The 12,098-nt window shown below is 37.0% G+C and overlaps 1 protein-coding gene across 1 annotated transcript; it reads left to right on the top strand.

Annotated features, from left to right (window-relative positions):
* Positions 1–10,019: 10,019 nt before the first annotated feature.
* K441DRAFT_564791 (uncharacterized protein) lies at positions 10,020–12,098 on the top strand (the record flags this gene model as incomplete). The annotated part of the gene is made up of 4 exons (XM_067643671.1): positions 10,020–10,261; positions 10,341–10,577; positions 10,606–11,661; positions 11,711–12,098. 4 exons carry the CDS (start codon positions 10,020–10,022, stop codon positions 12,096–12,098), a joined length of 1,923 nt encoding a protein of 640 aa, XP_067503062.1.

Genomic DNA, 12,098 nt, shown 5'->3' with positions numbered 1-12,098 from the left:
TTTTTATATTGGCTGATAAGCTATGCTATATAAGTAATAAAACCTACTAATCTTACTCTAGAAGGTTAGGAGAGGTTAATTAAATAACTCTAGGTTAACTGTAAGAGTTAGCAGCCACTTAAAGAAGAGATATTATTTTTCTAGTAAGAAGCCTTTATTTATCTAGTAAGAAGCCGTCCTTTATTTAGTAAGAAGCCGTTATTTATCCGGTAAGAAGCCGTTATTTATTTACTACTTAGGGCATAGTAATAATAATTTCTTATAGTTAAATCGCGAAAAAGTATTAGTAAGCCTATTATTAGCGCTAGAGACCTATATAGTTATTATAGTAATATTATTTATTATTAAGGATATAAGTATCTCTTAAAGTAATTAGTTTCTAGAACCTTTTATAATATTATTCTAGATACCACTATAAGTAACTATATTATCTATATAAATATAAAAAGACCTATACCGCTAAACTAATAACTACTTTTTAAATACCTTCGTAATAGTATATATCTTTTTTAGGTTAATATAGTTATCCGCTTAGTCTAGTAGGGGATAATAGCTAAAGGCCTAAGCCTAGGGTAGGGAAGCTATATAATTAGGCTAGTGGCCGTTCTCTCCGCTAAAGTAGAAGCCTTTATAGCCTTTAAGTAATAAGGTATTAGTAAATAAGTAAAACTACGGCCTCTTCTTATTATTAAAAAATAGTATACCGTTACTTAATATAAGAACCTTAAGCTAGAGGTTAAGGTCTTCTTTTAGCTCTAGGGGGAGGCACTAGGGTATATTTTTTAATAACCTAGTAAGCTATTTTATTATAAAGTTTTATAAGGAGCGAGAGTATAAACGCCTAAGGTAGATAACTCTTATACACTATACTAGGCGGCCCGCTAGTTATTAGGCTTACTATAATAATAGCTAGCCCTTTTAAAGGGCTTTAGTTACCTAATTAATAGCTTTCTATTACTTAGCTAGTAAGAGTTTTATCTCTATTACTATAGTGTTAATAGTATAACCTAATACTTCCGCCTCTATACCTTTAATATTCTTTATATTATTTTGGGGTACCCCTAGCTAGTTAGTAACTAAAAGGTATACCTCCCTTAGTAATAGTAGTATAGTTAGACACTTAACTACAAATATAAAATTATTAAGGTAGTGCTTAATAGCGGAGTTAATCTATTATACTAGGATTTAGTAAAAACCTTTAGTAAATAAGTTAAAAAGAATAGGGCTATTTATAAGCTAAATAGTAGATAGTATTTAACGTATATAACTCCCTTCTAGATAAAGCTAAGTAGGTAATATAACCGTACTAAAACGGGCACTATCTAAAAGGCATCTTTAATGTCTTATTTAACTAGGTAGCAGCCTCTACTAGCTATAATTACGTATACTAGTATAATCTCTATTTAGGTATAGTATAGTACTGCCTAGGCTAGGTTAATAGAGTTATTAACTAAAAAGCTCTTAGGTAAAGAGAGGTCGTAAATATAGCGGAAGCCGCTATTTACCTTAGGTACTAGGCCTAGGGGTAAGGTAACTATAGAGTTAGTGGCCTGTATACAGCCTAGGGCTAGGTTAATAATAATCTTTTTAGAGATAAGGTCTTCGTTATTATATAAAGAGAGGTGGTTTTTATAGATATTAGGTAGTATAGGTAATAAGGGACCTATCTCTACCCTATAGGTGAGGATATTTTATAAAATTACTAGGAGATTTCTAGGGTACCTATAAAGGAGCGTGCTCCAAGTAAGAGGTCTTAAAGGTAATAGTAAGTTAGCTAAAAAAGTTATTTATAAGTAAGTTTTAAAAAGAGGTACTAAATTAGGCCTGCCTTAGAGCTTTAGCGTCTATAGCAGGTCTATCTAGATAGTTAAATCTAGAAAGATATCTTTATCTACTATTAAATCCTAGGTCTAACTACTTACGGCAGTAAGCTACCTAGGGTACGACTTTAATAGGTGGTTTTTATTGAATTTAGAGTATACGTGGCGGTAACAATATAAATCTTCTCTATAAGCCTACTAGTTATTTTAGCTATAATAGGGCTTACTAAAGGGGAGAGAAGGGAAGGTATTTTTTCGCGATCTTTTTAATGCTATACTATAGACTTTAAGTCCCTAGCTCTATGCCTTTATATTAGCTGCCCGGTAGTATAGGGCCTTAAACTAAATAGGCATGTCCTAGTTATTAGGCTTAAGCTAATTATAATCTATAATATACCTATAGTAGTTAAGCGCGAGGTCTAGAATAAAGGTCTAGTTATAGGTTATAAAGTAGTCGCGGATCTTATTTATCTAGAGCAACATTCTTATATAGAGGTTAGTTAGGCATATATAGAGAGTGCTTATAATTACTATATAGTTTATAAATTTAGTAAACTAGACCTCCTTATTCTTATAGACCTTACGGCTAGTAGTAGGTCTCTTTAAAATAAGCTTTCTATTTTTAATAGTAGCCATATTAAAAAGGTCTAGGCGGCTAGAGTATACCTATAAATAGGCTAGGTTCTCTAGGCGGAAGGATCCTTTCTATATATTATAAAGGTCTCTTTTAGCTAGACTAAGGAGGTTAAGCTTAAGCGTACCTAAGCCTTTTAGTAGGTTATAGGACTTACCTAGTTTATCTGCCTTAATAGTAAAGGTATACTCTAGTAGAGCAGGCTGCTTTAAAGCGGCTAGCCTTGCCTAGTAAAACTCCTCTTTCTATTCTATTTTTTGGATCTATACCTATTTCTCCTACTCTCTCTTTTAGATCTCTAGGTTATAGAGTTATTAGGCCCTTTTATCTTATTTCCTAGCTTTTTCTTCTTCTAAAGATAAAACTATAGTATATTTAGTAGATGAAATGGTTATAAATAAGGAGGTAGATAATAGGGCGGTTAAGCGAGGAGTTTTTAAACGGGTGCTATTGGCTAGAAAGTCGGTTATAGGCCTTAATAATTATTGCTACTATAAACACTAATTGTAAGCAATCTATAATAAAAAGAATAACCTATTAAGTGCAGTTATAAGCGATAATATTATTAACCATGTTAAATATCTGGTTAAATACCTAAGTTGCAAAGTTTTCGGCTAAGCAATGTATAGACACACAATATTTAAGACTTAGGGTGCCCTAAGCTTAGTCGCTTAGGGGATAAAGCCCCTATAACTTTAGCGTGTTATCCCTTGTTTAGTTAGGGGACTAACCACCCGTCCTAAAAAGGAAGAAGAAATCTCTTTCTGGGACGTCCTCCGTAGTTAAGTAGACAAATAGAAATCTTTTATACGGCCGTCACCTGCGTCCCCTCCCCTACCTTAGAACTTAACTGTCTCTTAGTCGAATATTCTACACTTACTGCGGAGCCTGCTGCGGAGCCTGTGGGTAACTGGCTGGCCTAGTTAAGCGTCTGTTTTAAGACCGTCTCCAAGGATCGGATGGCCCATTCTCCTTCCTCGCTCTAGCTGTCTTATCCGCAGGCCGTAACCTAATCTAGATATAATCTCCCGGTCGTATATTCTTCTCCTATAGCTTAACGGCTGTCCTATAGCGTCTCTTCAATTCTGGTAGTTAGCGCAGCTATATCTGTACGGCCTTTTTATAGGGGAAGTTTTGGTACTTCTACTATTTAAGGGAAAGTTAATAAAACACGCTAACTACCGGATGCGCTAGGAGGCTGTAGTTATACGGCTGTCTCTAAGGGTCGGGCGAGTCTGCGGACGTTACTAGCTAAGCGTTACTACTAAGTCTATAGGTTATACTTAATAGTAGTCCTCCTAGTTCGTATATATTTTATCACTGCTCTATAGCACTACTCTGTTACAAAAAGCAATAAAATCCGTTCGTACTATAGGGGCCTATAACTATATCTGTTATTCCTTCGGCCTATATAAGTCTATCCCTTAGTATTTATAAATATGCTGTAGTAACTTGTCTAGTCTATATATCTACTACCTTTAGCCCGCCGCTTTTAAAGGGAACTTATATACTAAACTCTTCCTAGAAAAGTAGTTTCCCTTAACTAAGAACTTCTGCTCTTATTAGAGAAAATTCACTCTATCCAACCGTTGCCTTCCACCTAATAATACCGGCCAGACGGGACACGGGCCGCCCACGCCCTCAATCTTGACGCGATGGTTGGTCCCATTCTATCGTTCTGCTTAAGTCTTTTATCTTTTAGGGCTTAGCCTCGTAAATGATATACAGCATCCTAGCGTATCCCGTGGTTAGCGTGTTTTATTAACTTTCCCCTAAATAGCAAAAATACTAAAATCTCCCCTACAAAAAGCCTGTGTGGGAGTGGCTGCGCTAACTACCGGAATTAAAGAGATGTGTTATGTGTCTATATATTGCTTAGCCGAAAACCCTATAACTTAGGTATTTAACCAGATATTTAACACGGTTAATAACATTATCGCTTATAACTGCACTTAATAGGTTGTTCTTTTTATTATAGATTACTTACGATTAGTGTTTATAATAGCGATAATTATTAAGGCCTATAACTAACTTTCTAGCTAATAGCACCCGTTTAAAAACTCCTCGCTTAACCGCCCTATTATCTACCTCCTTATCTATAACTATCCTATCTACTAAATATACTATAGTTTTATCTTTAGAAGAAGAAAGAGCTAGGAAATAAGATAAGAGGGCCTAATAACTCTATAACCTAGAGATTTAAAAGAGAGAGTAAGAGGAATAGGTATAGATCTAAAAGACGGAATAGAAAGAGGAGTTTTACTAGGCAAGGCTAACCGCTCTAAAGCAGCTTACTCTACTAAAGTATACCTTTACTGCTAAGGCAGATAAACTAGGTAAGTCCTATAACCTACTAGAAGGCTTAGGCACGCTTAAGTTTAACCTCCCTAGCCTAGCTAAAAGAGACCTTTATAATATATAGAAAGGATCCTTTTACCTAGAGAACCTAGCCTATTTATAGGTATACTCTAGCCGCCTAGACCTTTCTAATATAGCTACTATTAAAAACGGAAAGCTTGTTTTAAAGAGACCTACTACTAGCTATAAGGTCTATAAGAATAAGGAGATTTAGTTTACTGGATTTACGAACTATATAGTAATTATAAGCACTCTCTATATATACCCAACCAACCTCTATATAAGAATGTTGCTCTAGATAAATAAGATCCGTAACTACTCCGTAACCTATAACTAGACCTCTATCCTAGACCTTACACTTAACTACTATAGGTATATTATAGATTGTAATTAGCTTAAGCCTAGTAACTAGGATATACCTACTTAGTTTAAGGCCCTATACTACTGGGTAGCTAATATAAAGGCATAGAGCTAGGGACTTAAAGTCCATAGTATAGCATTAAAAAGATTATAAAAGAATACCTCCCTTTTTCTCCCCTCTAGTAAGCCCTATTACAGCTAAAACAACTAATAGGCTTATAGAGAAGATCTATATTATTACCGCTACGCATGCTCTAAATACAATAAAAACCACCTATTAAAGTTATACCCTAGGTAGCTTACCGCCGTAAATAGTTAGACCTAGGATTTAATAGTAGATAAAAACATCTTCCTAGATTTAACTATTTAAATAGACCTGCTATAAATGCTAAGGCTCTAAGGCAGGCCTAATTTAGTACCTCTTTTTAAAACTTACTTATAAACGACTTTTTTGGCTAACTTACTATTACCTTTAAAACCTCTTGCTTAGAGCACGCTCCTTTATAAGTACCCTAGAAATCTCTTAGCAATTTTATAAGGCATCCTTACCTATAGGGCGGAGATAGGTCCCTTGTTACCTATACTACCTAATATTTATAAAAACCACCTCTCCTTATATAATAACAAAGACCTTATCTCTAAAAAGATTGTTATTAACCTAGCCCTAGGCCGTATATAGGCCACTAACTTTATAGTTACCTTACCCCTAGGCCTAGTGCCTAAGGCAGATAGCAGCTTTTATTATATTTATAACCTCTCTTTACCTAAGGGCTTTTTAGTTAATAACTCTATTAACCTAGCCTAGGCAGTACTATACTATACCTAAATAGAGACTATACTAGTATATATAATTATAGCTAGTAAAGGCTGCTACCTAGTTAAATAAGACATTAAAGATGCCTTCCGGATAGTGCCTGTTTTAGTATAGTTGTATTACCTACTTGGCTTTATCTAAAAGGGAGTTATATATATTAAATACTGTCTACTATTTAGCTTATAAACAGCTCCATTCCTTTTTAACTTATTCGCTAAAGGTCTCTACTAGATTTTAGTATAATAGATTAACTCCGCTATTAAGTACTACCTTAATAATTTTATATTCGTGGTTAAGTATTTAACTATACTATTATTACTAAGGGAGGTATACCTCTTAGTTACTAATTAGCTAGGGGTACCCTAAAATAATATAAAGAATATTAAAGGTATAGAGGTAGAAGTATTAGGTTATACTATTAATATTATAGTAATAGAGATAAAACTCTTACTAGCTAAGTAATAGAAAGCTATTAATTAGATAACTAAAGCCCTTTAAAAGGGCTAGCTATTATTATAGTAAGCCTAATAACTAGCGGGCCACCTAGTATAGTGTATAAGAGTTATCCGCCTTAGGCGCTTATACTCTTACTTCTTATAGGACTTTATAATAAAATAGCCTACTAGGTTATTAAAAAATATACCCTAGCGCCTCCCCCTAGAGCTAAAAAAAGACCTTAACCTTTAGCTTAAGGTTCTTATATCGAGTAACAGTATACTATTTTTTAATAATAAGGAGGCGCCGTAGTTTTACTTATTTACTAACGCCTTATTACTTAAAGGCTATAAAGGCTTCTACTTTAGTAGAGAAAACGGCCACTAGCCTAATTACGCGGCTTCCCTACCCTAGGCCTAGGCCTTTAGCTATTATCCCCTACTAGATTAGGTAAATAACTATATTAACCTAAAAGAGATATATACTATTATAAAGGCATTTAAAAAGTAGTTATTAGTCTGGTGGTATAGGTTTCTTTATATTTATATAGATAATATAATTACTTATAGCGGCATCTAAAATAATATTATAAAAGGTTTTAGAAACTAATTACTTTAAGAGATACTTATATCCTTAATAACAAATAATATTACTATAATAACTATATAGGTCTCTAGCGCCAATAATAGGCTTACTAATACTCTCTCGCGATTTAATTATAAGAAATTATTATTACTATACCCTAAGTAGTAAATAAATAACGGCTTCTTACCGGATAAATAATAGTTTTTTACTAAATAAAGAATGGCTTCTTGCTAGATAAATAAAGGCTTCTTACTAAAAAAAAAAAATTTCTCCTCTAGGTAGCTACTAACTCTTATAGTTAACCTAAAGTTATTTAATTAACCCCCCCTAACCTTCTAGAGTGAGATTAGTAGGTTTTATTACTTTTTACTACTTATATAGTATAGCTTGGTAGCTAATATAAGAAAAGGCTACTTCTTTACTATTAAGAGCTAGGAGGCCTTCTTAGCCCTAAACGGTTTATTACTATATCTAGCTAAAAGGATAAACTTAAAGAAGTAGATTACCTAATAAGCGTTTAGTATAGCCGCCCCTTTAATAAGTAGGATTAAGCTAGAAACCCTCTCTAACTATATCTCTATAATTTAATCTTATTATATAAACCTAGGTTACTTAATCGCCGCCTTTAAAGACTATACTATTAAAAGGGCCTTAGTAGGGGCTATATTACTATTACTATTTACTAAAAAGACTAAACTACTAAATATAAAGGATATCTTAGATAAGATTGTTACCTTTAGACCCTATAAGGCGGATATAAACGTAGACGCGGTATTTATAATAGCGTTTACAGGTTTCCTATATATAGGAAAGATTACGTACTTAAATAGGAAAGCTAAGGACTTTAGCACTATAAGGGCCCTCCGTAATAATATTAAGATTGCCTTTAATAGCTATTTAATAGTCTTCTACCTAAAATAGAGTAAGATAGATAAAACCTATAGTAGCTTTAATATTTAGATCGCCGCTATATTAAGAGATCGTCTATACTCTATAGCCGCGATAATACGGTTATTTAACTATAACCCCTAGCCTCTATTAGATTTATTATTTAGCGTTAATAATAAAGTATTTTCGGCGCTAGTAGTATATAAGATTCTATTAACCTACTTAGCTACTAGCGGTATTCTACCTAATAGCTACTCTAACTACTTCTTTTATAGGGGTGTAGCATAATATATATATAATTATAGCTTTATAGAGTTATAAATAGCGTAGTTAGGTTAATAGACATTAAATATAGTAAAACTTTACTATAATATTTTGGAAACTAAATAACTTTAATTAAACTTAAACTTCTAGTAGAGTATGCCTATATTAGCTAGGGAAGCCTAATATAGGGACTTTATACTTTCTATTATAGGACCACCCTATAATACCTTATATATGCTACCTGCCGCATTCTACCGCAATCTACTATATTCTACTATATTCTGCCTACTACTATAAGATTATTCTATATTCGTAACACCCGTAATATTAGTAATATCTATAACCTCTACTAAGTTCTATTAAGTCTACTAAATTCTGCTAAATTCTGCTAAGTTTACTAAATTCTATAAAATTCTGCTAAATCTACCGAATTCTGCTAAATTTTATTAAGTTTTCTGAATTTTACAAAATTCTACTAAATCTGCTAAATTCTGCTAAATTCTACCAAGTTTACTAAATTCTGCTAGGACTATAGTAACTTATTAACTAAGTAACTAAGTTAATAATATATACCTATTCTCCTTACTTCCTTACCTTTTTTCCTTATATAATGTTTTAATTTTATTACATAGTTTATACTATAGAAATTACTCCCGTTTTAACTTAATTCTTTATAGGTAGTAGGCGCTTCGCTAGTAGGTACTAGGTAGGATTTAGGCTAGATCTCTAAAGTTTAGGCCTAAAAAGCCTTATAAACGCTAGAATATCGCCTAAATCCCGCCCTATAGGCCTATACCCCCTATAATTAATATATTTAAAATAAACTATAACCTATTCGTGCCGTGTAAGAGATAGATGTTATATATCTATATATTACTTAGCTAAAAACCCTATAACTTAGGTATTTAACTAGATATTTAACACAGTTAATAATATTATTGCTTATAACTGTACTTAATAGGTTATTTTTTTTACCTACCTACCCCCCTTATAATGTATATTAGATTAGTTACTTATAGTTCTGTTTAGGTCTAGCGGCGGGCTATCCCATTAGGGGCACCGGGTAGGATTTAGGCCAGATCTCCGAAGTTTAGGCCTAAAAAGCCTTATAAACGCTAGGATATCGCCTGGATCCCGCCCTATAGGCCTGCACCCCCCACAATCGATATATTTGAAATGGACTATAACCTGTTCGTGCCGTGCGAGAGATAGACTGTATAAAGATTGCACTCCGAAAATGTGTTTCATCATAGCGGTGGCGGGGTGCATACCGCGAGTGATGCACCCCTGATTATCGATTGCCTTCTCCTTGCCTGAAGGCAGTTGAAGTCCGGGTACTCCATGCATCTAGACACTCGCGACTGCTTGGCTCATATCTACAGGGGGCATTGGCTCCATCAGGAGAGGTCGCTTAAGCTTCGTATTGCATTCCATTGCGGGCATGCAAGTGCCTGCTGCTGCCTTCCGGTTATTGGGAGACCAAGGACAACTCACCACAAGCTATAGAAACGTGGCGTCGATAAGACAATCTAGTACATACTCTCGCAATATTTTCTTGCGCTATTGCCACATGGTTTCCGCCCTTCCGTTCCTGCAGCGAGGCAGACATTTAGACGCGGGCGCGAGGGCTCAGCCTCGTCGTCGGCATATATCTACGCAGCTGGTCATCCCGTGTCGTTCTAACCCAACCATGTTCAAACCCCAACAAGCTTCGCTTTCAAATACCCTTCTTTGAGGAGCCATGGTATCTCTTCCATCATCGATGGAGGTCGATCCAAAGACACCGAAGAACTTGATTATAGGGCAAGTGGAGACCAGCCAGGATGAGAGCAGCGTATCAATTTCCCCAACCGCCAGCAACATGGCTTCACCGGACTTACAACCAGGAGCTGGCCCTTCCGAGACGTCCAGGGAATTTCCACTCCTTTCGCCGAAACAGGAGCGGCTGTTCACTAAACGGCACATCCACAGATGGAAGTCTCCGCTTCTGATGTCGAGCTTCTTCGTTATCGGCCTAGCGATGAGTCTTGCACACTGCATATTCTACCCGGCTCTAAAGAAAAAAATTGTGGGAGACTCTAGTAGCCAGGAAGAGAAGTTGAGGTGGGTATAATCCCAGCTATTGATACCAACTGGAGGTTTCATTAAACAGCTGAAGGACCACTTCTCTAACGTAGCGTAGATTCGGTACGGCTTTCTCGTTCTTGGCTCAGATAAGTCTGGGTGCAAGTGTTTGGACCGTTTACACGCAGTGGCTTTGGAGAACAGTGCGTAGAAAGGACATAACTGTGGGCGTCTTCAATTCTGCATTTAGTGCGGACACGTCCTTCTGGTCTCTGCTGAACTTTGAGATGCTGCGAAAACTGCGCACTGGATCGGCGATGGCTCTATTCGCATGGCACGTATATGAGCCTTCATCGTAGTGCTCCCTTCTAACGTGGGCCAAGGAGTCTGCTTCTGCCCCCCTTCTTCACACCGGCCACATTATTCGTCTATCCTAGCACGAACACACAAGAAATCAACGAACCTATGCCTTACCCCGCTATTGCAGACAGCAGCGTCGGCCATAGATTTGCCTACTCGCCTCCGTTCCGTCGCGGCACAACGCAGTATGTGGACGATGTCAGCCGACTTTTGACAGGACCACGCACAACTCTCAACTTGATATCTACCGCAACGGCATCTCTTGGGGAGATTCTACCTATCAACTCGCCCTATAACAGCTCGGAATACTCGATCACTTTTTTTGCCCCGATAATAAAATGTCAAGGAGCCAATGCGACGGAAACTGCATTGATATCCGGCTTCCTTGAGGAAGAAATGGCAACGAAGCTGGGCACCAGCGAAGAAACCGATAGCGCATACTTCAACTTTATGCCAAGCTATGACTCGAATGGAACCCTGTTCGCCGCTTCCACCCCAAGGCAACAGACACCCTCCAATGCAACGAACCAGCTCTGGATGACCTTCCTGAGGTCTACTTCTACTCTCGACGCCAATGGAACCAGGGTTAAAGAACGGCACTATCAAGTCTGTAGACTTCATAATGCTACCTACTACCTCCACGTCGCAAGAGCTCACGGTTTCCAGAACATATCAGGCTCATACGACGTTCTTGAAGAGGTGCCCTTTCCTAACGATAAACCAGGTGATGTTTCCAATATGGCACAGCACGCGTATTCAGCCTTTATGTGGGTAATCGCCGATCAACTGGTTGGGAAGTTCTCCTGGTACGAAAACACCAATCAGTCGGACCCTTCTCGTGCCGCCCAATTTGGTGTTATCGACTCGCAGATTGAACGGACTAGCCTGTTGGGCAGCTGGGATCTGGATGCGTTCTTTGACTTTGATGAAGAGAAAGGCATGTACAAGGACAGAAATCTGAGTCTATCAGATCAACGGTTGCAAGATAAAGCTCTGGCTAGGAATAGGACGTTGGATGTCCTGATCGAGGAGTTAAGCTTCAATACAACGGTCGGTTTGATGCATAACGATCTGCTCAAGTCAGTACCGATTCCACGCTGCATGTCCATGATCCTAATACTATATCAGTAACCATACCAACACTACCGTCCTTCGCACCGACGACGTCAACCGCTACGACTACAAACCCTACGGCCTCTTTATTCCATATGCCCTGGCCAACCTCTTCACTCTCATCAGCGTTATCTTTGGAATTTATTCGTATATTCATGACGATGTTATGCCGGACAAGATGTTCCAGGACATCGTTAGTGCGGCGGAAGACCCAATGATTGTTCATCTCGTGAGGGATAGAAAGCGGAACTTGACCGCAGTGTTTGAAAACGGCAATCTTAAGCTTATGGCTGGTCCTGAACGGGCGCAGAAGGAGACTTTAAGAAAGGTAAAAGTTTTGTGGGGAAAGGTAGGTGGGCGGAAGACAAAAGGAAAGGTAATGAAGTCGAGAGGCTTAAGATAG

This window comes from Cenococcum geophilum, assembly GCF_001692895.1.
Source record: "Cenococcum geophilum 1.58 unplaced genomic scaffold K441scaffold_26, whole genome shotgun sequence".
NCBI lineage: Eukaryota > Fungi > Ascomycota > Dothideomycetes > Gloniales > Gloniaceae > Cenococcum > Cenococcum geophilum.
The sequence above is the reverse complement of the archived record's forward strand: the minus strand, read 5'-3'. Positions and strand labels throughout refer to the sequence as shown.